The 26923-nt window shown below is 44.2% G+C and overlaps 1 protein-coding gene across 1 annotated transcript; it reads left to right on the top strand.

Annotated features, from left to right (window-relative positions):
- Positions 1 to 12630: 12630 nt before the first annotated feature.
- F9 (coagulation factor IX) lies at positions 12631 to 26436 on the top strand (the record flags this gene model as incomplete). The annotated part of the gene is made up of 8 exons (XM_080352851.1): positions 12631 to 12697; positions 15791 to 15954; positions 16295 to 16319; positions 18280 to 18393; positions 20119 to 20247; positions 22327 to 22565; positions 23002 to 23116; positions 25889 to 26436. 8 exons carry the CDS (start codon positions 12631 to 12633, stop codon positions 26434 to 26436), a joined length of 1401 nt encoding a protein of 466 aa, XP_080208977.1.
- Positions 26437 to 26923: the final 487 nt, after the last annotated feature.

A 26923-nucleotide genomic window follows, 5' to 3' on the forward strand; every position in this document is an offset into this window, starting at 1 on the left:
CCCCTGATGGTTATTAATGAAGGTTTAAGTGGTAGCACCGGGCATTAGGTAATGGTAGTTGCTAAATAGGCTGCCTCCTGTAGAGGCAGTCGACCAAAATACTTGACCTTATCTTCTCCAAGGCACCTGCCGTTAGTCCTGGATGCACAGCTTGCCTTGTGTTGCCAGTCAAGAAGATAAACCTGTGAACACCAGCCTCTGCAGAGCAGCAAAGTGGAGTGGTCTTATGCCAAGAAAGGCAGGCAGGATGATTCAGTGTTGCTTTTAAATTACAGGCTTCCTTCAAAGTGGCAGCCATCTGCAGTCACACAAGCTGCAAGACAAGCGCCTAGGGGAGACAACTCAGTTTCTTTACTAAATGAAGTGTAAGAGGCACCTCACTCACTCTCACCAGCTCTAATTGCTACAGTCTCCTTCAATTTTTAGGCCTGAATGTTGAATAAGAAATAGAGTTCCTATTTTAAAACCATCCTCTTCAGTCTATGCAGAGTCAATGGGGAAAAAAAAAATCTAAAGCTTTGATCCTGCAGATTCCTGGAGGTGAGTATCACCTTTTGTAGAGACTCACATGGTGTAATGGGTTTCTGTCTCCATGGTGCTGCTGAAGCCACAGGATTTTCCCAGACTGTTACATTTCAAGTGTTCAGAAAGGAGTGGGCCAACCTCTGGGACTGAATTCAGAGGGCTCTTAAGACTCCTGCCCTGTCACAGTGTGAAAACAAACAAAACAACAACAACTGCTTTGAACTTCCAGCCTAAACTACATAGCTGGGGCCACGGGTCTTCCCAACACATCATTTTTTTAATTCCACATCAATGCTGAATGGATCTAAAATTCTCCAGCAACGGTACTTGACCATGACTTCTGTTATTGTCCCAATGACCATTCACTCACATTTCTTGTGTGAAGATGCTTCTTTTTGACTCCCAGGATCTTGTTAGAGCTTTATCTGTTACACTGAAAAAGTTCTACTCTCAACCTTTTGTTCCAGATGCAGAAAGTTAAGACTTATCTTGGCAACATGAGACTGTTATTCTAGCAGCTAAGCAGATTGCTCAGATTTCTCACAACAAGGCACATTAATCAATCCTTTTATTATTTTGGTAAATCTCCTGAGAGGAGAACCCGATTCACTCGAACCCTTTTTAAACTGCTGACTTAGACATACTCTTCACATAGCAATTGCAGTAACACAGAGGCAATATCTACTTCACAGACAGTATGTGCTCAAGAACCACAGTAACACTGGCTACAGGTGAACTCATATTCAGCATATTTTTCCTCTAGCCATGCTTTGTCATTTGTCCCCATGGCACTGTCCCTGACTTGTGAGCTGGAATCTCAGTGCCAGTGCCATTTCCAGTCAGCTGGAAAGTATCATTGAAAGAGAGAAAAATATGAGCTCTGGGGAGCACCCACAGTACCATTAGTTGACAGTGATCATTTTGAGGACCATTAGTTAGGCAGTTCTAAACCCATCATAATATTTATTTTCACACTCTCTAGTTACTCAAAAATGAAGGATTCTCTGGTACCAAATCATGTGTCTTGCAGAGGCCTATGTATTTTCTGGTGTATCTACCCAAGTGTTCTCAGCAACCAAACTTGTAATCTCACCCCAAAAATACTACATCAAGCCCCTTCAACAAGATTATGTTTCCCTTAGCCCACAGTGGTAGGAACAAAGGAAATTTTTCCTCTCATGATTCACTATTCAGCTTAATTCTTCGATATTTCTTTCAGATAACGTCAGCAGTCCATAAGATTTGAAATCCTGTGCTTACATTCAGAATTCAGATATTTTAGTCACTGTTTTATTTGCATTAGCTTGAAGCATAAACACCAAAGACTTAAAAGCATCCCTATTCAGAGCAGGTGGGGAAGAAAAAAAAGTGACAGAAAAAGAACACAGCAACAAAAAATAACTCCTGCCCTCTGCATCTAACACACAAGCCTAAATTCATTTTATGTTAAAGCACTGGCTGTTTTCTGCTATTAAATGTACCACAGAGGCTACAGAATAGAAGACTGCAGAGATCTGCCATTACACCAGTCTGTGCAATATGAAAGGAAGAAATGGCTGAGGTTCCTGACAAATTATTCACACATTTAAGCATCAGCAGAATGAGGCTGAATCAAATTTTCAGATTGGTAACAAAATGGAGAGAAACAATGCTTACTTGTGGCTCTGCAGAGACATACTTTTCAGAAGGGCTTGGTTTAGTTTTAAGTTTCCTTTTATTAGAAAGAATTAATCAACAATGAGAAATGCTTAATGCTAATCATGCATGTCAGATTTTGCAGAACATTTACATATCTCCGAGTCTGTGCAAAAGTGCTGCAGAAAGACCCCCCCTGGAATAAGTCTTTGATCAAACTGTGATGCTGTTTCAACTCCTAGAGGTGAATCAGCAACCGGCTCAGCTCCCTGAGCTTTTATTTCTACAGCTGAGGACCAAAGGCCTCAAAGATATGCAATCAGCTCTGCTGAAAGATCAGAAGTAACACACTGAGGGGCTCTGAGTCTAGCTCCAAAATCAAAGAGATATGTTCCTATTTTGCTTCTGTTTCATTTTGCGATCACCTTCAGGGACTTGGACCACTTCTACAACTGGCAATGGGTCTTTCCACTCCAGAAGCTCTTCCTTTAATGAGCACAGGGCACAAGTCTAGGTAAACCTTGCACTTCATGGTCATAGACGGTCTCCCATCCAGTTGCTTTTAATCTTTTTTTTAGCTACTTCTTCTCTACCTGCCCGTCATCCCTGCCGCTACTGGGCAGTTCCCAAACTTTTCCCTTGCTCTGAGGTGAAGAACTTGTCTCTAAATTCTAGCTCAGATTTTTATGACTCCTTTATACTCTGGTTTAACATCACTGTTCTCTTCCTCAGGCAGGACACAAAATTCCGATTAGAAAAACCAAACAACAAACCCCAACAAGATATTGTCACAATCTTGTAGAGTATGTCCAGCCTGCAAGCTACACGCACACTGGCAAGATGTAGATTTGCTCTTTTCTGCAGGTATGAATTTTGTAGTTTTTAAGAGGAAGCCAGAGGGGAAAAAACTGATATGGACAAGAAAAATGAAAGTCTGCACCAAGCTCAGCTTGCTTTGGCTCTTACAGAACCTGTGCTGGGAAAAAGGTACAACTCAGACTGAACTCTAAATAAATTGTCTTCTGGAAGACTTAAATTCCTTCTCCAGCTTAAGAGAAGTTTTCCCCCTTCCCCAGGCAGGACCATTGCTCAGTGGTGTTGGTTTTACAGGAAACCACCTGCAGAAGAAGTCCATCTCCAGACCTTGCCACACCAGGATAGGTCTCCTCCCAGGAGACAGGACCAGGAGTACAGGGATTGTGTCAGCAGGATTTCTCACCCTGAGAGTGAGTAGAAATCCCAGTTCTACCTGGGTAATTGACATTTAAAGCTCCAAGAGGTGAGATGTGATGCATGACCTTCAGGACTACAGCAGGTTTCTCTGCAATGTACTACTTTCGCAAATGACTTATTTAACTTCTGCTATGTTTAACTTTAGTGGCACACATTGTAATTTGTTTGCCTCTGATGAGTTTGTCACCGTTTAGAGCAACAATGAAAACACAAATGGCATTTAGAACTTTCACTAGACAGATTAGATGCGTTAATTAAAACTCATTTGATTTCAGGCATGATAATTTGTTTTCCTTCATTCTGCCATCCACAGTTTTGATGCCACCTTATCTTTTGCACAGAAGCCCAACTGCAGCAGCCCTTTTAGCTGAGGGCTTAGTTATCAAGAATCTATTGTCTCCTGGCACCAGAGGGAAGTTGGGCCATTTAGAAGACATTTCTAATTACCTGAGACAAGACAGGGGCAACAACCTTCACAAACTGAACTAGCAGACTCAACAGTAAGGTTTGAACACACATTGCACAAACCAAGTGGTTCAGCTGAAGACAAGGTGTATTACCTAGCTTTATATTATATTTATATTATCTATGAAATTACATACCTATGAGAAAGTCTTACCTCATTTAATGGATAATATGTCCTTTTATCAAACTTTTTATTACTCCATGTCCTAGACATTTTCCCTGACAATTCAGTTATATAGGGGTAGGTTTAGTGCATAAGAGGAACACACCATGCCCTGGTTGTTTGTACAGACCCACCAAGAACACCACTGGTTTCATCATCATGGGACTAGCCTGAAAGAAGAGTTGGGAAGATGGATTATCTCTCTAGAAATCCAGAGCTCTTTATCCTTGCCCCATCATGGGCAGGCTACTGTACTGTCTCCATCTACTCCTCCTTTCCTCTGTGTGTTCCTCTTGGTAAAGGGATTTCCTCTCCCTATACATTGGTTCAGATGACCCCTCTGAAGCCCTTATTTCCACTGAATCCTGCATGCATTGGTGGAGCAGACTCACACACAATATTTCAGGACCTTCCCATAAGAATAACTTCTTAAACATTCACTACTAAGTGATTAAAACAACCTCGAATGGTCCTTCTAGCTATGGTTAACCCAATAACCTTTACAGAAGATAACCTTGCAGAGATTTAAAAATGAGACCATTTTCTACCATGAGCTAATTTTCTTTGGGAACTCACATTCTAAATGAAGGTTTTCATCATTCCCCTCTCCCCAGAAGATATCAGGCACCTCCCCGGGCAAAGAAATGCCAGCTCCATATGCCCTCACCATTCAGGGGCTTCTTTTCCAGCTGACAACTTCATGCAGATCAAATTTGAAATACTATTCAATAATTACAGTTTTCTTCACCACTGTTTACCACTGTGTAGAGAATGGTTTTAAAGATCCAAAAAAACCCATACAGATAGTTTATAATCAGTGCATGCGAAGAAAACGTTTTGTCAGATTTCCCAAACCTCAAGTTACTACCCTCTGAGATTACAGCAGGCTGTTTCCTACACAGGTAAAGCAAGTGAAAATACAACTTAAAATAGACCAATAAGCACCCAAGGGCCTCACATCTGCAAATGAAGAACATGAAACACATTAAGAATTCAATTTAGGAAACAAATCGGTGGATCTGTCCAGAGAAATATCACCATTGCTGCTATAGAGTCAAGCCATGAGAAAGAGCCACAAAATTTACAGGGTAAAGAAGTTTTAATGGAGAAAACAAAACCAAAACCCATTTGTAGCTGTACTACATAGAAGACAGGAGTGCCAATCATTTTTTCCAAAGACTGTAATCTGGCTCAAAGGCTTTCTTTAGAAACAGCATTTCTCTTAAATTTTAATAAAATGAATTGTTTTCCTCCTTAGAATGTGGCCAAGCCTTTAATATTGTTGCAGAGCAGAGACACTGCCAATAAATATTTAAAGACTCAAAGATTTAAGTGAAAGGAAGGATTTGTTGGATAATATTTCACTTTCCTTAAACAGTTTGTTCACCATTAAAATTGAAAATTTTAATTTTATGGTGATTGCTCAGAGAGCTCATGTTCAGACACTTCCCCAAGAAGCCCAAGAGCCAGGAAGACAGTCTATAAATAACTGCCTTGGAAGTAAACTTCTGTGAATTGGACATAACCCAGATCAGATTTTCAAGTATGCTGTAAATTACCCACAGCCAGAGCATAGGTCAAAAATATTTGCTAGCACTGAGCTTTGTTCCTCAGATTCACCTCCCAGGAGTATTTTAAACCCAAAGTAGACAACACAGAGGCCTGAGGTTCAGTTCTGCTTGTCCTCAGCCCCAGGTGGTTATTTATTCCTGCGCTGAAACATCAGTATTTTCTCCCGGCCTTGCACTAGTGCAAATGTCCATAACAACCAGAATCATCACCTGAATTTTCTATTACATTGATAACAAAAGGATTGCTTGTGATCAAGGACTGCTTACAATAAGATGACATGAAAAGAATTACAATAGCCTTAGAGAAATGCAGGAGAACAGAATTATAAGGTAGATACAGAGGGATCTGACAGATTTCCTCCTTTTAAGGAGAGTAGTAGTGACTATATGAGGTAACACATGTTATTTTAAGTGCCATTTTGTACCATGATTATTTATCTCAAGCACAGGCTCTCCCTTTTGGTGGAGGATGACCCAGCAGTGCTGCCAGGGGCTCCTGGGGAGGTTGACTCCAGCCATTTGTACTAGGCACAAATGGACTCGCTGGCTTTTATTGATTAGTGCCTGAACTTCCCCTGAAGTCTTGACTCTATAAGTAGATATCTCCATTCATTTTTTCCAGGCTATAAGTAATTAAGCTTGTTGAGTTGTAAAGTCCCCCCTCCCCAATCCCTATCAGCTGTGCCCATTGTGAAGCTCTCCTTGGGCACATGCAGTCTCTTCTCATATGCCTGGGAAGTTCTCAGTGTGCTTCACATACTGCAGCAAAACAACCAGAGAGAACACCAGAAGTGAAAGCAAGCAGAGACTACTCAGAGGTGGTGACCTGGCTAAACTGCTGAGGGGAGGATAGGTCCTCATAGGTTCACTGCACAAACTACAAATGGAGTTTGTGTGATGACTGTTTGGAAGTCCTGCTGATTTGCTCACTAGCCTGGAGGACTGAGATAGCCAGTGCTACCATGGCACCAGACTCCCAGTCACAGAGCTTTGCAGCAATATGGCCAATTAAGAGACGGCCAAACCCACAGCCCCGTTCCAGTCAATCAAACTATGCTGGCACAATTTAGCCCTAAATCTACAAGAAGATCAAGCCAAGGTTAATATACAGACAGCCTGAGCAAGATGAATTGTGTTGCCATCCTGCATCCCTTACACAGTGCAATCTTAGTTGAGAACCTCAACACCTTGAAAAGAAATAGTACTCAGGCCCATATTCAGTTCCAGAAAGAGCACATGTAGCATTTACCTGTTGAATCAGGATTCATAGCTGGGAGCTGTGATACTTTACAGAAGGTGCACACTTCACACACTCTTCATGTTGCCATGAGTTTGACACAGTTTTCAAGATAAAAAGTAGATGTGAAGCAGCACCAATCAGAAACCCTTGGGAAATACTTTTTGTGATTTATACGACAACCCTCTGCAGTTTTAAATTATTATCTATGCCTGATCTGTGGAACTCATGCATATTTTCAAAGAGACAAGCCTAATTTAGAAAGAACGTGTCATATATCAGATATTGCATCTTTTAACCAGTTGTATTTCCATGCATGTGAAATATTTCACTTGATCTAAGAAGTTTACAATATGCTTCAACTCAAACAGTATATTCATAATTAGTCATACAGCCTTAATTGCAAAGAGGCCTAGCTAGACCAAGACAGAGAATTTTCATAAGGTAGGATAAGTTTAAATGCAAAACTCTTAAGGTAGTGAAGTTTAAATTAGCAACTTCAACTGAACGGTCAACCAGTGCAAATCTGCTGAAGCATCATTGTATTCTGTAGAGTCACCTCAGGTTCCAGCTCTCATTGGCTACTTTGCATCCTACTGTTCATCCACCCTCTTACTATCAATGCTCCTAACATCTTCTGAACAAAGCACGGGCCAGACACATCAGTTCTACAGGCACAAAACACATATTGACACTGAGGTGTCACTGCCAGGGAGGAAAAACTATCTGCAGGGTGGGAAAAATAAAACAATTCATTATAAGTTATGAGTTACAGATGCTATAATATTGTTTCTCCTACTTACTATCTCTTTTTTTATAAGGGAAGTTGAACACTCAATTCAAGAAGACTGAAAACTAACAACAGAAAAACTTAACAGACAATAAAATGCAAGATCCAAGTTGAGTGCTTTCCTGTTCTGCAAGCCCTGCTCACAGCTCTATATGTTTTACACAGTAACTAAAGCAGAAATAGCCCCACAAACCAGGATGAACTAAAAAGTGAAAAAGGTGGTAAAATGCTTACCAATGTAGGCACTGCTGTGCAGTACCAGCCAACAAAGGACTGCTAACAGGTTCACCAGTAAGTACTAGAAAGGATAAAAAATAAGTGAAATGTCAGATCTAGACATGAAATTTAATAAAGTATAACAGAAAAAAAACCCAACCAAACTGTAGCATAATGCCTACCTATAAAGCAAAAGGGAAGCTATATTCTAATCTCATACACAAGACAAATTCATAGGCAGAAAATATGATTAGCAACAAAATATGTGAAATAAAAAGCTGAATAAAAGTAAAAGTCACAACCAAAACCCACCATACCCCAAACACATTTCCAATAAAGAAAATAAGAGCCCAGGCTTAAATACAGCCCTTAAGCCAATGGCAGAGGATGGGTGGGTGAAAGTGCCAGGTGAGACAGATCACAGAAATAAGGGCCGTTAGTGTGCTCAGAGCCTTGATGAGACAGGAAACAGCTGCCAGATAAAGCCTCTAGTGTCCATAAGGCAGTAAGATACATGTTGTGCTTTGTAAGGAATTGCCATAAAGATATAAGGAAAATAAAAGAAGAATAACAACATCTTTTACAAGGATGGTCTGGTACAAGAAGAAGCTAGAAACTTCAGACGGTAGGCATATGATTAAGGCAAAGAAAATTAACGATGGCATAGCCACAAACGTTGACATAGAAAGTGGACAAAGGGAGACACTGTTATTATCTGAAGCTCAGCATGGAGTTAAGGGCAAGGGCTTTGCCCTTATGCTGATTGAGCCTTGTTTCACTCAGATTTTAGCTATCCAAAAATAAAGTTTGACATATACCGTAAGCTGTCAGTTGAGGCTCCTTTTTTTTTTTTTTTATTCAACAGAAAGGCAAAGAAAGAGAGAAATGCCTTCTTCCTCCAACAACAGGCATCAGAACAAGTGGAGATGAATCCTCTGCCACAAGCAAAGAAGGAAACAAACTCCCTCTGCTGAGCTGGATGTCACGGGCTCCATGAACAGAGTCGTAGTCCTGGAGTATTTCTTTAGAACACTACACTACAAATACCAACAGCAGGTGGGAGCGATGGATTTGCTGGAGAAGAGATCTGTTTCAAAGCAATCTCCAGAACGCACAGTCACAACATCAAGCCTGGGGCAGGATGAGCCTCTATCCCCTATGTATTCCTGGCCTGTTACAAGGGATGTGTCATCTCATGCCAAGGCACAGCAGCAAGCCAGCTTTTGAGCTTTATTTAACTTAATTCTTGCTCTGGACGATGACGTTTGAGCTTGGTGATCTACCTGACCCATCAAAATCTGCAAGAGCTGCTGTGTCCTCCAAGCTTTGTTTCATTGCTTTATAAAGACTTTGAACTGGAGATGGCAAAGTCTAAATTTAGAATAACTTCAGCAGCATGGTTTGTCTATCTGTGCTTGCACTCTGCTTTCTGAAAAGACGATGACCAAACCAAATCCAGATTTCCTTTTAATCTGGCCTATTTTAAATCAAACTGCAAAGAAAGATATTAAATCTGCTACTCTGAAATGTGCTGCTCCATGAATTAGTAATTGTGTTTACCTTCTACATTGGGAATTTTTTGCCTGTGTTGCTGTTTCTTCCTGCCACTCAACGTGAGGAGCTTTTATTCGAATGAAACTATTTCAAAGCATTTTTACACTCATGTAGAGTCAGGGACTTATTTACTTTCTGACAGTTATTTACTTCCCGTAAATATTTCACGACCGCAGGATCTCCCAGATGAAAGTAGAGTTTGCTCTGTGCTCCTGTTCAGGAGTCTAATTAAAAACTGAATAAAATGGGAGGGACAGAGCTTAAGTGCTAACTGTAATGGATGTGTCTGGAGGGAATTCAGCAAGGGGGGGCCCTGTTTCTTAGCACAAGTATTGAAGTCTCTGTATAAAAGCAGAAGAAAAATACCCAACACAGGAACTGAAAGCCCTGAGATGGACAGCAGGAGTAGGGTGGAGGTTTTCAGAAATGGGAGAGCTGTGAGCCTGAATGAACTATGCTGCCATCACTGAAGAGTTGCTCTTGGTTTTCATTTCACATCACCAAAGCCAGTCACTTCATTTTCACCTGAATGCTCCTCCCACAGCACAGATTTGAAGTCATCGGCAACATCTCCCTGCACCTGCAATCCCACCAGCCCAGAGCCACCACCATGGGGACAAGGCTCCTGCATCCCACCTGTGAAAGCTGAGGGCACGTCCTCACCTGATGTAGATCACTAATGCTGCCAACTTAGAAATACACTTCAGTATCTTCAGTAGCTGTGGCACTTTTAACAGAATTGGTACTTTCTCCAGGATGTTAATCATTACAACAGAATGATAGGACTCCATGGCTATGCTGCCTCTGTATTTGGATAACTTCCCATAATCACTGCTCCAGAAAAAGACAGGAACTTCAAAGTAATCAAATAAAAAAGAAAAAAAAAATAAAGATCAAGCACTACTTTCCCTATTCTTTCAGAAATAACTTGTTTGCTGTTGGTTAAGGAAAGATTACTTGCCAGAGCTGTCTGGAAGACAAGGGCAAATTGCAATTTGCTTAAGGTTTTGAGGGGGGATTTTTCACTTAAAAGAGTGCATTTGGAGACAAGGGAGATTATGAACAATCCTTTAACAAGATCCTGAAGCCATGAGGCTGTTTAACATTATTGATCAGTGCAGCCAGAGCACATTTTAAAAAAATCTATCAGATTAAAATGGAAATAGCTTTCTAGTTCTGACTTCTCATAAACTTCATTTTGCTTTGCTGCAGGAAGCTCCTCTGAGAGACAGGCAGTCCCCACGCCTGAGGTGGTGGCCCTGCCAGGAACATGCTGCCCTCCACCCCTGAGAGCTCCTTCTTCCTTTGACACAAACACATGCCCAGCAGCCACATGTGTGTGATGGTTCTATTCCAACAAAAAAAGGGTATTTTGACCCAAAAAAAAAACCCCAAACCTAACACCTCAAACCAGAAGAGACTTCTCCCAACAGCCTTTTCAATAGGAAGGAGCACAACTTGGGTATGTATTTTACAAAGCTCTCTTTTGAGAACACAGAACACCAAGTCAAAATACACCCAGATCTGATATTTAATTGATGTCGTTCACCTAAACAGCAAAGCTTTCATTTCCAAAGTGCCCATGGTAGGGATCACAATTCTGGGGATTTCGTTTGCAAAATAAATAAAAATAAACACTTGGCTTTCAATTTAGTCCTCCAGAAGCTGACAGCAATAGTAGTAAACAATAGAAATTATTTGCATTAATAGCCTTGTTTATTCTAATAATGTTGGCATTTTTTGCAAAGATTAATTAGCAACAATGTTCTGAATACTACTACATGTGAAATATGCACCATAAACCAAAAATAATTTGACTGACCTATGTTCTAAAGTAAAATATTTACAGTAATGAGATTCTAATTATCCTTTGTTATGGCAAGTCATTCTCTACACTCCTCTTTATTGATAGGAGATGTATTGTTCCAACATTTTAGCTCAATTTATTTTCTCACATTTGCATTTTCTTATGCACATAAAATGAGAGATGATCATCACCTTCTTCACTTTGCATTCAATTTACATCAACAGCACATTACCTCATTCTAATTCATTTATCTGCCACAGAAATCTGATAACAAAAGCCACTGTCAGTGATGAATAAAGATCATTTCAAATGGAGCAAGAAGAAACAAGATGAATTATAGGTTGCAGGACCTTTTGTTTGCTCAAGAAAGGGAAAATAAAGGATTTTTTCCACCTAGGCAACAAGGATTTCACAAGGCTGTAGCTCACATTCAGTATCTCATATTACCTGCAGCTGATCGGTCCTTTCTGCATACAAAAGTAACTCCAATACCCACACAACCATAAACATCTCTCCCATTTGCTGCACGAAGGAACATTTTTAATTTTTTTGGACAGAGTGCACAGAATTTATGGTTCATAAGCTCAAGCAAACACTTTAACAACTATCCAAGGGCTATTGTAGCCTTGTAGCAACTAATAGCTCTCCAGCCTGCCAGACACAGGCACATTCGACCCTGCACGTTCTCTGTGTCTCACCGAACAGAGTTATCCTGTTTGTGAGCAGTCGTGGTGCAGCCAGCAATTTATCAGCACATCCCTTCCCTGTCCCACTGTCCAAGCCATCAAGTAGCAGGTTCCTTCCTGTGGCCTCATATACAGGATCTCAGAAAGTCCATGGTGTGTCCAGGGTTTGTTCCTGCAAATCTGGATAATGGACCAGCAGACTCACTTCATCCTGGTTTTCAATTAGATAACCCCTATGAGACTGTACTGCCTGACACAGTTCTGCTCCAAAGGGCACCAGGTCCCCAAAAGGAAACATCATCTGTAGGGTCGTCTTCAAGGGAATTGTGCCAGCTCTTCTGGACAAAAAGTGGACCATGCTGAAGCCTTTGTACATACTACTGTGGTTTTTTTATATGGCAAACATCATCACCTGGATAGGAGTGAGAAGTGCAGTGCTTTAAAGAGACTCACTGAAGCTGAATTGCTTTATTCTTGTGCTATGTTCAGCCCCCAAACATGGCAGTAATCTCCTTCAGGGCAGATGAGTCCAAGGACTGCAATTACCAAGCAGGTTTACTTGTACATGAACATGTCCCCTCCAATAACACCTATGCTGCCATTTCAAGCTTCAGCAATGGCACATCTGGGGACCTTAAATTAAAGGGTTACCCAGGGTAAATAAACAAGCACTTGCACTTTGGAACTATTGACTGAGCTCCACAACCTGAACAATTTGTTAACGAGAGGTTTGGGCAGTGGGAAGAAGATGGCAAATATCCCCCTTGTACTCTCCATTTGTCTCCTGGGAGCTTGTCTTGGTGCCACAAGTACAGGTGGGTTCATTTAAAATCTAGCAAGTCCTTACTTTTGGGGGTGGGGGTTATAGCACAAATGACAGGACCATTTCTCACTTGATGGTGGGGCAGCTGGTGCAGTCTCATAAGAGACAAGAGCACAGAGGGATTGCTGTTTCATAGCTACTCTCTTTAAAGCTCTGGTTCTTTTCTTGGGGATGAGATAATAGCTGTTATGCTGATTCTAAGCAGAATGTGTCACAGGGATTAATTTTAAGAATGGGATTTTTCTTAAATTTTTGCAGCTTTTAAGCTTTCAGAGCTTGATTCAGCCATTTTAGAATGCACACACCTACACACAGAAGGAAAAAAGGGGGAGAGCATTACTGGTGGAGTAACATCCACACCTCTGTGTGCATTGCTGCTTTGTCCTGGAGTACAAACAAGTACTCACATCCATAAAACAGCCATTGGATTTGCCACTGCAAGCATTGCTTAAAGCCAAACCCAGCATGAATTTAACAAAGACTGTAAGATACAGCCAATATTGTAGACAAGACAGAGTAGTTGATGGATGTGGGCAATCACAGATGGTAATGCAGGCTGTTGCTTGATTTATCTGTGGCAACAACACTTCCAGCAGAGGCTGGTTGACATCCAGCGTGAATACTTGTTTGGTGCAAGGCTGTCCTTTCTTCTTTCATTAATACATTGCAAGTAACAGGTTTGAAAAAACAAAAAAAAAGGCCTCTTTCCCAAATGTTTGCTTAGCAATGAAAAGCATATTGGTACCACTATTCACCCAGATGTGCCTCCTAGAAAATGCTGTACTCAGATGGCAGGACAGGTCTCCCCTCACAGCCCCTTGGCCCAGAGACCCATCTCACTCTCTCAAACACTGGCTCAGGAGCTGATAAGTCATGTGTGAGTATATTCTTGGTGTGAGGATGGTTTCCAGCCAGGGTGAGTACCATGTCCATGACTCCATGGGGCCTTCAACCTTCAGCTCAAATCAAGTTTTGCTTGTAAAGCAGCATGTGGGACCAGTAAGCAACTGAGAAAGCCTAAAGGGATCTGATGGAGGCAAAGCTGCGTTCATGAAAATGAGTTATCTCTATTAAATGGGTTTGTTACGGCAGGTGCCTGACACATCCCACTGGGAAGAGAAGAAGGAGCAGGTTCAATGCAGCTGCCTCACTTCACATCGGGCGATCCGTAGCTGTACCTGCACTGGGGTCCCTGGGTACTGAGCACATGGAGAACCCAGCAGGGTCACAGGCCAAGGATGGCTGCTCCATCCTTCTCACCTGAGCCTCTTCTGCCCAGCTCAGGGACAAGCTGGAGGCTGCAGCCCATGCCGCAGGGGGAACGGGGCAGATCTTCTCCAGCCAAGGTCACGTCCACCCTGGTGCCTCTGTGCTCTCAGCCCCCTGCTCTGCTGTGGGGGCTTGCTTGGGGGGTGTATGTTCATGTCACAAACATCAGCATAACACTGCAGTTCGGAGGGAACTGGCCACCTCATGGGGCTGCAGCATTTGAAACAAGCTGGGCATCCTCAGAGGTCAGTGCCTTATCCATCTGTATCTGCTGCCAAACCACTAGATTAGGGTCAAGATTTTAATGTGCTCCCTTTCATTTTTAACTGAAAATGCACCAGCATGAGAAAGACAGAGGTGTAAACTTGTACAATGATTAAAACATTGCAAAAAGAATTAGTTCAGACTCTTGCAGAGAGATCTCCAGGTGAATGGGCTGGGTATACTGCCAGTGGCATGGTGTAAATCAGAGCAAATTCGCTTGTGCTCATGAGAGTTCAACAAAACCAATCCTCTGCAGCTTTGGAAAGGCTGGGATCTGCTCTGAATCAATAGCAGAAGTCAGCCAGAAGTAACAAAATGCTGGTATTTGCCTCTCATTCTTCCCTCCACCTGCTCCACTGAGCTCGTGTTCTCCTTGGCTCTTGGAGGGGCCAGACCCACATGACTAAACCCCTTCCAGTGCAGGTGGCCCACATAAGAATGCATGTCCTGGGTGGCCAACAGCAGTTCCAAGAAGAGCTGCTCTATTGTGCCATCTGGTGACAAAAAGGGACATGGCTGCAAGTGCTAAGGGAGCGTGAAAAGAAAGGAGAGGCTGGGGAGACAGGGCAGGAAGCTCCTCTGAGTAAATACTGTCTTTTTTAGAGTGGTGGCATGGGGGGAAAGTGCTCAGCTAAGGTGGAGGTCTCTGAGAGGTGGGTCAGAAGCAAACCCTCTTGGGTGGCTGCTGCGGGAAGGCTGTTGTTGCTGACCCTGCCGATGGGACGCGTGGCCCTGCTGGGAAAGCATTCATGGTAGCACCATAACAGGACTTTGTGTCCTTGTGCCCTTTACCAGGCAGCCAACATGGAAAGGCTGGTGGCCACCGTGAACATCCCACCTAGACTGAGGGTCCCTGCAGCACTAGCAGCAATCTGCTGGGGGTTTCTGCCCAGGAGCTTGGCCAGCAAGTTGAAGGTGGATGCATATGACCTTGTTGACATGACCCTGGCCCAGGGGTTGATGAGGGCTCATGTCACCCCTCCTGCCTGCATGGCCACCGGAACAGAGGTACCTAGGAGCATGGGCAACGGTGAGGAGCAGGGAGAGAAGCAAACAGCCTGTGGCTTCCAAGGAGCACAGCTGCTTGCAGAGGCAAGTGGCCTTTCACAAACAAAATAAACAGAGACAGTTAAAGCAGGACAATTTCTTTATTCAAACAAAACCTCACCAAGCAGCAGCATAAAAAAAAAGCCTATTATTTCCTCCTTTCAAATAGCTTATTCTGGTCTGTGCATCTATGATTAGAGGTACACACACCATCTGCTTTAGGGTATTTCAAGCATCAAACTTCAGCACACCTAATCACCCTCTCGCAATCAGTCATTTCTGTCTACTTTGGCTGTAGGTTCTCCAGATTACACTTAAGTTAGGCACCAAAGAAACCTCAAGTAGATGATAACACTCCTGAAACATCCCCAGTCATGGGGCAATGGGGAGGTAGATGCATGAATGGGGTTTGCTTTCTGGGAGAACAGAGCCCTGACAGCTCAGCCCAGCTGCATCACACTCAGCGTGAGCTCCTCTCTAGTCCCTCTCTCTTTTCGAATTGCAGTTTTCATCGAGAACAAAGAGGCAAACTCGATTCTGCACAGGCAAAAGCGAGCCAATTCAAACAGACTGGAAGAGGTTATTCCTGGGAACCTCGAGAGAGAATGCATAGAAGAAAAATGCAGCTATGAAGAAGCCCGAGAAGTGTTTGAAAACACAGAGAAAACAGTGAGTATCACCACCACCAAATGGCAACACCTTGTTCCCCCATCCTGCACCTCTGCGAGCTTTTCAGCTGAGGCATGGAGGGGGAAGGAGGAGGGAACAGCAAGGGGAAAAACTGCAGAGAGAAAATGCAGCATCTATTGTGTTTTATTCTCATTTGCAATCCATCAGTTGGGCTTGAGAACTGCTCTAAAGGCTTGTTGGTCACCATTGGGATTATGGAGGTGGTTGTTTTCCTGCAAGTCTTTTGCTTTAGCTTTGGAGTTATCCTTTTACTGCTTTAGTTACGCAGTGCCCAGAAATTAGAAATGAAAGGAAACGTCTTTGTTTTTTTCCTTTGCAGATGGAGTTCTGGAAAACATACATTGGTAAGAGCTGCTTTCTTCATGTTCAAATGTATAATATTCATCTCTCCATGCATAAGTAGCAGATTTTTGCTGAAACAAAGGTATTTCAGCATTCAGAAACTGTGTTATGACAGAGCTAGTCAGTCACACACCCTAAATTCTGCAGCACACTAGCCTGGGCCTGTCCCATTTGTATACAAATTGCAAGCTAAAAAAACAATCAACGAAACACAAACAAACAAACAGACAAAAAACCCCACAAAACACCAAAACAAAAGGAAACACCAAACAAACGAAACCAACACAAAACCCTAAACTTAACATTTTCTTTGTTAAAGAAGGTTTTTTTTTGTAAAGAAACTTCAAAAACCTCACAGAATAGAACCAGTCCACACAGACCACTGGATCTGTTGAGCCCCGGTCACACCTTGGGCTTTTAGTTTCAGTAAAATAAAACACGACAGCAATAAAAACACCCATCCAACAAACAGCAAATGCTCTGTTCTCAAGCAGAGATCTCCTCCTGATAATGCACAGCCTCATGCAAGTATAACATGAATCCCTGGAAATGCCATATTAAAGTGGAGTCTCAATATGATACTAGCAAACGGCTGTTTGCAATTCACACCAGTGGTCCCAAATCCTTGCTTTTCCACCAGTTTCTTTCCACCATAAATTTCTTTTCAGCATCCATCCCCAACAGCTTCTCAGTCCCTTACCCAAATTATTTCAATATCAACTAAAACATCTGAAATGAATTTTAAGAACATTTCAATAAATGAACTGCTTTGTAGATGGGCAAAGCGCCCAGAACATCTCACTAAGAAACCTTAAATAATTCAGATTTGTCGGTCCAGACTATAAAATAAAAAAGTTACGTCTGCATTGTCGGACTGTCCTCTGAAAAGCCAGCTCATGAAACTCAACACTGCATTTGCTTCCCTCCCACCGTGATGAATTTGCTCTCCAAAAATAATGAATGCCATATATTGATCTATCATCCAAAGTGCCTGGTTTACAGCTTAAACGCTGCTATTCCCAACAGCCCCTAGGACCTCACCTCTTACACAGCACCAAGTGGTACCAAGCTCTGATTGTAGCAGGTAGCAACAGCAACCATGATCCGTACCTTCCAGGCAGACCCTGACACCATGCCTTGGACTAGACAAAACCATTTTGTCCATGTTTACAAGCTGCCTCCTGCATCCCAACCTGTTCCTCAAAGCACCATTAACAGCCTTGCTTAATGGCAAGACACAAATACATCAAGACATTTGCTTTCCTCCTGGCCTTTGCATTACCATTTCAAAGAAAACTTCCCCATAATTTAACATCACGGACTTACTGTTCCAAAGTGTTAGATCACTAATTCTGCAATACTGGCTATTTTTCATTAAAACCTCAGCTTCTCAGCTGTAGACAATTGCGAAAATAAAATCCCTGACAGGTAAAGAAAAATCGAGACCAGTTAGTAGTAGTATAAGACTTAGAAAGAAAGAGCAATGACCAAGGCTCTCAATCCTAAAGAGGTCTCAACCCAAGTGGGCAGGCTCAAACCTTCAGAAAACAGAGACAGTAGTGTTAAAATAATTCAGATTAGGAAATCTTAACCACTCTTGAGGAGGCAAACCTCCTAACTTTGTCTGTCTAACTTACCCAAGACATGAGGTCCTGTTGAGATGCTGCATGAGGGAGACTGAAGAAGAGTTCTGCTGAAACAAGAAGAATTAACCCACGTGGGACAGGGTACATAATTAGGAGTCTGAAGAAAGCACTGCTGATGATGTTACCCCAGTGCTGATGTTGTCTGTTGTGCACTTTGGTGTCAGGATCTGATTTATTTTCCATTACAAAGAAGGAAGGTGTGAAGTCTCCTGATTATCATTAACAGGAAGCTTGCACAGAGCAAGGCTCTGGCACTTGGTTGTCACCAGCCATGGTGGATGCTCATGTTTGTTAATTCTCCTGTCTTCTCTCCAAGATGGAGACCAGTGTGACCCAAATCCATGCAAAAACGGAGCTGTTTGCAAGGATGCAGTAAGTTCCTATGTGTGCTGGTGCCCAGCTGGGTACGAAGGCAGAAACTGTGAGATAGGTACGTACTGAGGGCTCAGCTTATGGTTGTTCTGTCCTACCTGATATCCCATCAGATCAAAGTGGCTGTAGAGTTTCGTCCTACTCAAGGGCTGTTTCTGATACACTTTACCTCGCTGTAAGGCACTGTATGAACGTGCAAATTCAGCCAGTCAACAACGGGATTACAGGAGTACATGCTTGGGGATATAGGAGCGGATGTCTCTGTCCTCTCCTGTCCTTGATGGAGACCCAGCTCCACCTCTGCTGAACACAGAGATGCCTGTTCTTACGCAGGGTTCAACAGTCTCAGGCTCAAGGTCTTTTGTTCAGCACGCTGCAGCTGCCACCACAAATGTTGACACAGAGACCTTCCTTTATCTCCCCAACACAAGCCTTTCCGGGGCTGCTCATCAATCAGCGATGACATGCTGACCTGCTGAAAGCAACTGTTTTCCACCAACCCTGATGAGGCCCCTATGCTCTCACCCCACCTCTCCATTTCTCACACCACACCAGCAAAGCTGGGCAGCAGGTGCTGAGCAGGGCAGGATTATTGCAATCTCCTCTTGATGGCACTCTGCTAAATTCATAATTATCACTAGCAACCTTGATTCTGAAGGCAAACAAAAGGCAAATATTTTCCTGGTGGGTTGAGGAGCTTGTGAAAACCAAACAGCTGATAATTTAAGCAAGAGGGATATTCAGCTCTTTTATTTATAATATAATCAGGGGCTGTGCGACTCGCATAATGTGCTAGACTCACTGCACTAATAAAAGATTCTCTTTCTAGTTGTGCTTCTGCTCTGGCAAGAGAGGAGTGTATGTTAAAAAGAGCATTTCAAAGCTGCATCAAATTTAAATAGTCTCATTGCAGATTTCTCGTGGAAATGAGACAGGAACAAAAATAGCACTAGATGTGAAGCGTGAAAAGGAGCTCTATAAAAATAGTAAATGATGGCATTAAAATGGCTACAGGAAGGGAGGTGTCCTTGAGGAAGCAGGAGTGGAGTTAATCTGCTGTGAAGTTATTTGAAAACTCACTGAGAATTAAAAGGGCGTCTGTGGATTAGTGGTTTCCCACCTCCAAGAGATGGAGTTCCCACCACAGAGGAGTACGAGCTGTGGTGGGAGAAGACATGCAAGTCATAGGAACCTCACCATGCCTCAGTCCCGCTGAAATGGTTCTTCCATGTCAGGCTGCGATGGTTTATTGGTATGTCAGGAAGAATATATGGCTTTGCTTGAGGTTTTAAATTTGGAGCCCAGCAATAATCCCAGGACAAAACCCTTCCTGGGTTCAGGGTTTGCTCCCATTTGACACTCAGCATTCTCTACTGGCATCCTCCCCAGGATTGCCGTAAGCATGGGGGGAGGAGAGCAGCACGATGGTGGGGAAATCACGTGGCTCATAACCAAATATTTGCAGGAGTCCTTTATGGTCAGGCTGCCAAATTGCAGACAACACGTAGTTGTTGAAGGCAGGAGGCTGTGCCAGGGATGAGTGGGACATCTCCTAGGGCCATTCTCGAACCTGCCTTCTCAAAGAGGTACCCAATGCTCCTTCATTTCAAGCAGGGATATGACTTGGAAGGAAGAAACTCCTCTTGCCAACAAGCATCCCTTTTCCATAGTTTGGAACAACCAGAGTGGGTTATAGGCTAAGTCCAAAGGTCCAAGTCCCAACAAACGTCTGACTAGTTGTATTTCAAAAGAGCTTTCACAGTTTTGTTTTAATTTCTTTCAGACTTCACTTGTGCTATTAAAAATGGAGGCTGCAAGCACTTTTGCAGGCATGACCCACCGCAGAAAGTTGTGTGTTCCTGTGCCGCTGGCTATAGACTTCATGAAGATGGAAAGTCCTGTGAGCCTACAGGTTAGCTTTTAAAGTGTTTTTAAGAGATTAAGGTGAAAGTTTCCAAGGTCTTGTCCTGGATTTAGATACATGAATCTCATAGAAATATACTATCCAGTCTTGCTTTCCTGCTTAGCAAATGTAAAGAGCCTAAGCCTGCATTTTCACAGTGACAGATGTGAGGTCAGGCTTGAAGGATGCCATTTAAACACCCTTTTTTAGCCTAGGTCAGTGGAGAAGGAGGGTTGTTGTCCATGAATTGGTTCACAAGGCAAATGCTTATTTCACATGGCTGCTCACACAGGGGACTTTCCCACTTGCAGCCATCTTGTATTTCTAGATATGGATAACTAAATTTCTGGAGGCAGAAATGTGATGTTCAGCTGCACTGACATGCACACTGGTGTCCATCCAGGCAGAGCTCGCTCCCATGTTCTTCCAATAGGAGCTACTATTTAGTTACTGATCCTATATCAAGGATACTCGGTGCTTTTTCAGAACAAAAGACAATCTCTCTTACTGTAAATCCTACAGATGGTCCATTTCATGGTTGGCCATCACACAGTGTCTTATCATCATCTGAGATGGGTGGAAACAAACAAAGCTTTGTGATGGTGCTGTCCTCCCAACAGTGGGTATCTACACACAAAGACCCTCAAAAAGAACTAGACTCAGTGGTTTAGCTGTGGTATTGAGTGGAGTGGAAATGCAATGCTTAGGTTGCAACTTCATAAAGGGCTAAAGAATAGCTGGTTCTTATTATATTCCCCAACTTTTCCCCACTCCTAGGCTGTTATAATACCTCTAACTACACTGTCACATGCAATTGCAGCCCACCACAACACAGCAAGTTAATTGAGCATGTAAATCTCAGAAGCACATCTGGCCAAGGGCAAAAGAGACTGAGAAACATTTTATCTAAGGTCAAATTAACATTTGTCATCGTATTTATAACACAGGAGAGTTACAGCTAGCATGCAGGCACCTGCACAGGAAAGTTAGTTTCTGAAGGTTTGATAGCTACAGCCAGGAACACTTCTAGCTCCTGAAAGCACTGACTTTCAACAATCAGTGTAGGAAGTATCTTCGGCTGGGAGTCCTTCTGTTAATGGAGACCATTAAGAGCTCAGGCCTGTGTTGCCCAATGTGCTGTATCACTTTCACTGGACCAGAAAGTTTTACTGTTAGCAATAAGATCATCTTTCAGGTTGGGTAATTGCCCTTCCTGCAAAAGCTTAGCTTTTGTTGGCTCTGAAACCTTCATTTCCTAGGCTAACCTCATGGGTAGCACTTGCCATCACTCAGCACTTATTTAAGTCCTACTCCTAAAGCAGACTGTTCAAAAAAAAAGTGTAATCTCAGTAGGCCACACTTACATCTGATTTTACACTAATGTTTGTTTGCACAGTACTGTCAAAAGCTTTTCAGATGAAAGACAATGCCTGACGCTATTTACTATTTTGACTGGCGCTATCAGCAGGAATTCGACACACACTGTGTAGGAGAGAAATGGGAAGAGCTTGTCTGAAATGAGCCTACAGATGAGATCTTCATTAACAGAGAAAATCTACAACGCTAGAAAGAGTTTATTAATGTTTTCCTCACCTTGATGCCAAGTAGGATTATCTGTACAATTGGCAGATACTATTTCCTGCCCTCTCCCAGCTGGACTTTTATTGTACTGGTGTTACTTGCTGTAGAAATGTCAGCCAAGTGCCGGCTGGTACCGCAGCCAGCCTCCCAGGCATGCCCCTCAGCACCCTGAGAAATAAAGGCACAGCCACACCATCCCAGCAGATGTGTGCTGTGTCTCACAAGCTTTCTTCTTTCTGAAAGCTGTTCAGATTTCATTTCTAGAGCCCAGAAAAAATGTATGCTTTTGCTTCTCTTACATATTATTACCTGCCTGGCCGCTCAAAGGCACAAACACTTGTTTGCACAGAGAATGCACAAGTTAGCCCACAGACCTACGTCTCCCATGGCAGTCCCAGAACTGGATGCTGAGACCAGGCAGCATTTCCCTCCTCGCCTGCTCCTTTGATTGCTGTAACTCTCAGCATGACACACAGCCAGTCGTAACCGTGACTGTTTCTCTCCCAGTGCCGTATCCCTGCGGGAAGATCACAGCTCCTGAAGCGAAGAGCAAGCTCACCCGAGCCATAAACACCTTTGAGCACTGGAACATCACCACAGATGACCATGACGATGCTCATGATGAGATGCTGGACAACATCACAGAAACCAGCACTGCCGCCACCACGAAAATCACACCAATAATTAAGACGGGCACCCGGGTTGTTGGGGGATCGGACAGCATGAGAGGCGAGGTGCCTTGGCAGGTACAGGCTGGTTCCGCAGCTCTCCTGTAACCTCAGCAATTGCTCTGTCTATCCGTTTCCTTCTGCATGCAGGATCATCTTAATTCTACATACCCAAAGCCAATCTCTGGGGCTAGTTTAACAATAGATCTCAAGTCTAGCAGGAACATGGCTTCTTTCTGTAGGCAGTTTTCTGCCACAGCAACAAAACTTTCTTAGGTGTGGGGTCTACCTTGGCAAAAAAAGCTAGAAATCACAGTCATTACAGCTTCATCTGGCAGGGCACAAAGGATCCAGTTTTGAGCTATAACAACAGATTCCCCAGCAGTCCATTAATTTACCTTGCATTTACCATGAATTTTACCTGACCTATAATCAAACAGAACCCCCACATCCCACTCTTCTTCCCCACCAATTTACATAAACCCATAAGTGTGATTTCCCTCTGCTCCCACAGGTTCATCTGGTGAACAGTCATGGTGTTGGCTTCTGTGGTGCATCCATCATCAACGAGAAATGGGTGGTGACGGCAGCACACTGCCTGAAGCCAGGTGAAATCACGGCCGTGGCAGGTGAGCGCCTTGGGCAGCATTGGGCCAGCACAGGTGAGGGACATGGGACAGAGCTTGCACTGGCCAGGCACAAAACATCACACCAAACCTGCACCACCACAACGGACAGCAACACAGCACAAGTTGCTTTGTGGCACCGAGACCCCAGCTGCATTCTGCAGGTTGCAGCATCTCAGCAGCCTGGTCCACGTAGGTACCACCACCGCTAGTGGGAGCAGTGAGCAGGGTCTGGCCTTGGTCCCAAAGCTGTGGAGCTGCTGGACCACATTGCAAACACAGCTCAAGCCAACCACAGACAACCATCTCACCTCAGCCAAAGGGAACCCCAGACTGCTTAAAAACATGGTGGGCTTCAGTTAAGATGCTGCTTTGTGAGCTGGTGTGATGGCTTTTTTCTCTCTGCTGGCCACATAGGACCTCACTAGATATTTCTGCTCTTCTTGGGTGTCACACTAAGTTTTCACACAGCTCTCAGAGAATGGATTTGTGTGGATGATGCAAGAGGAGGACCAGCAACCTGACTGACTCCTTGCAAGGAGAAGATGATTACTTTAGCTCCTAACTTCTTTAGAAGTAAACAGAATTTATGGATTGAAGTAGAGAAACTGGTCTGGTATGTAGGAAAGTGTGATTTTATAGTAGGGTCTCTGGGCAGTTAGGCAGGGGCGGTGTGGCCGGACTGCACAGCAAGTGATGCTGCTACTTTAGAAAACAAATGGATCTCTGCTTGAAAAATAGTGTTTCCCCCTGACTCTTGGTACCCAGCTGCCACAGACCACCTGCTAGGCAGCCTGCTGATAACTCAGCACAGGGCCTTGACAAGCATCATGGTGCCACATTTCTCAGCTGTGGCAGAATCAGCTTCCACAAATTATTTGTTTCCCCCTGTATTAGTATCTAGGAGAGTCGCACTAATAGGTACAGGATGAGGTATGCTTAGTGATCACTACAAGCAGCACTGAGAGGATGCATGGAAGATTCATGCTTTGTGTTTAAACAGGTTGAGGCTCACAGCTTGCACACAGCATTTTTTTGCTATCTACTTTCAGGCAGTTTTGCTTGAGAGCCCAGCACAGACCCCAGCCTTTCACCTGCTAACGAGAGAAAGTACTAAATGTCCAGTGCAAAAGCAGTCTCCTCCCAGAAAAGCACATTTCCAGCTGGACAGAGGTTTTGCATTTGCTGTATCTGCATACAAACTGCTTCTCCTTTCCGGTTCTCTCCTGCCTGTCACACATCCCTTCCATTTAGGATACGTTATCGACCAAGTCCCCTCCTGTTACCTTCACACCTCTCTGCAGCACCACCAGGTTTCCAGGACAGGTAGCAAGTCAAGAAATCAAAACATATTTTTTAGGGCTTCAGAGACTATTGGATTTGTGCCTACACCATATACACTGCACGGGCAACATCTGAGTCCTTCACATCCATCTATACTACATGTTCCCCTTTGAATATAGCACCCTAGGAGGCCCAAAAATCAATAGCATGGGGTGGAAGAAGCATTCCCCTCCCCTGTCCTTCTTTGCCTCTCCACTTTCATCTCTGATTTTATCAAATATTTTCAGGACCCCAGCAATAGGAAGCAGCTGTAGCATAAGAAAAACCTTCTGAAAGTCTGCCCCCACATCTGTATTGTGTTTACACTGTAGAAAAACAGCCTGCAAAGAAGCTGACACTCACACTCTGCTGCAAATAAAAAAATCACCTCAGAGAGCACATCAGCAGCACCAGCCACCAAACCCGTCTTTGTCAGGCACCAGCATTAGCGTGAACACAGAAAAGCTGCCTCACCTCTCTTGCCGGGCTCCGTGCCGCTCCTCGCAGGCAGACGCAGCAGACACAGGACACAGCCAGGGCCAGGAGCACTGCAGATATTGTTTAGGGGAGACTGTATATTCTGGAGGTGACAGCAAAGCATGTAGAAACACCGCAGCAGGGGTTAAACGCACCCTGAGCCTCTTGGGCTGAGAGAAAGTGAGCAGGAAAAGTCATCCTGCTCTCCAGCCTTCAGCACAGCCAGTGTACAGGCAGGAGAGGGGATTCAGCTACAGGCAGACTCAGATGCTGCCCGTTTTCCTGTCAGAGACCACAGAACATTTTCCCTTCCCTCTACCTGTTACACAATCCGAGAGGGGAGGTAACAGGCTGCCAGCACCTCGATCACAGGAGCCTGAAGCTGCCAGCATCAGCCTGAGATCACAGGCAGCTGAGCCTGGTCCCCAGCAGGGACCGTGGCCACCTGTGAGCATCAGGGGGGTGGCATTTTGTAGCCTCCTGTGCCCCATTCTGTCCCGGGGCTGTGTGGTTTTGGAAAAAGGAAGGTCACGTTTCTTTTCACTAATAAATTATATATTTTAAACAATTTTATTTTTTTTTTATTCTAGAGGCTTTCCCCCTTTAATGCAAGGGCAACATCCTCCTACATCTCTCTGAGGGTGCTAAATCCTGAGAACAGCCACATTGTTACTAACCTTGGCAAAAATATCTGGGCTTTTGGCACTTGATTGGCCAGTGTGTGCCCAGGGTCACATCTGGGGGCTCAGGTCCTGCTGGCTGCAGAGACTGAGGCGGTGCTCCTGGGGGGAACCTCTAATGCCTGTTGACAAGAAGCAGGAGTTTGCTGGCACCATGTTTGGGGTAGAGACATGCAGCACTCATCCCTTTGCAACCACCCAGCTGGGCTGGTATAGCATTGGGGTGGCATCATCAGGGCATGGTCACTGGTTTGGCTATGGAGAGGTCCAATCCAAGTCCCGCTTGCTTCTGCAGGTGAATACAACACCAATGAGGATGACAACACGGAGCAGCGGCGTAAGGTGGTGAAAATCCTCCCCCATCCCACATACAACGCCACAATCAACAAGCACCACAATGACATCGCCCTCCTGGAGCTGGACCAGCCACTCAGTTTCAACAGCTATGTCACCCCCATCTGCCTCGGCAGCCGGGACTTCACCAATGCCCTGCTAAAGCACGGGATGGGGACGGTGAGCGGCTGGGGCAGCACACTCTTCCGCGGCCGGCCCGCCACCACCCTCCAGGTCCTCAAGGTGCCCTTCGTTGACCGGCCAACCTGCCTGAAGAGCACATCCACCACCATCCTGCAGAACATGTTCTGTGCAGGGTACTCGGCCGGGGGCAGTGACACCTGTGGGGGGGACAGTGGAGGTCCCTACACCACTGAGATTGAGGGCACCTGGTTTCTCACAGGGATCACAAGCTGGGGAGAGGAATGTGCCAAGCCAGGTAAATACGGCATCTACACCAGGATCTCCAAGTACGTGAAGTGGATAAAGGAAACCACAAGGCTTACGTAACCCACAGGAGGTTGTGCCATGCCGTGGGATGGACTGGTTCATTGAAGAGAGACCGTAGCAATCTACATGTTTTTCAGAAATCGTTGCATTTTAATAAACATTTCTAAATGAACTAATTTCTGCTTTCGACAAAAGCTAAGAGAACACAGTGGAAATGTGGTAATAAGGAAATAAAAAGCTTTTTTTAATTACCCATGACTGCTTTCCTGAATGCATCAGCACAGCTGAAAGTGGGTAAGTCCCCAAATCCCCGGTGCAGAGGCTGGTCTGGATGAGCTCAGGCACGGCTCACGTGTGCCACAGGCCACTGTGCCACCGGTATGCCCGGGGCTGCTGCACAGCACCACGGGCAAGGGAGCCCAGCAGGCACTGCTCTCCTCGTGCTCCCCAGGGGATGCAGCTCTGGCACTGGCATCCAGCATCACCCCTGTAGCAGGAGCACACGAGGGCAGAAAACACACAAAACACTTCACCCCCAGCACACTTA

Source organism: Nesoenas mayeri (assembly GCF_963082525.1).
Source record: "Nesoenas mayeri genome assembly, chromosome: 13".
NCBI lineage: Eukaryota > Metazoa > Chordata > Aves > Columbiformes > Columbidae > Nesoenas > Nesoenas mayeri.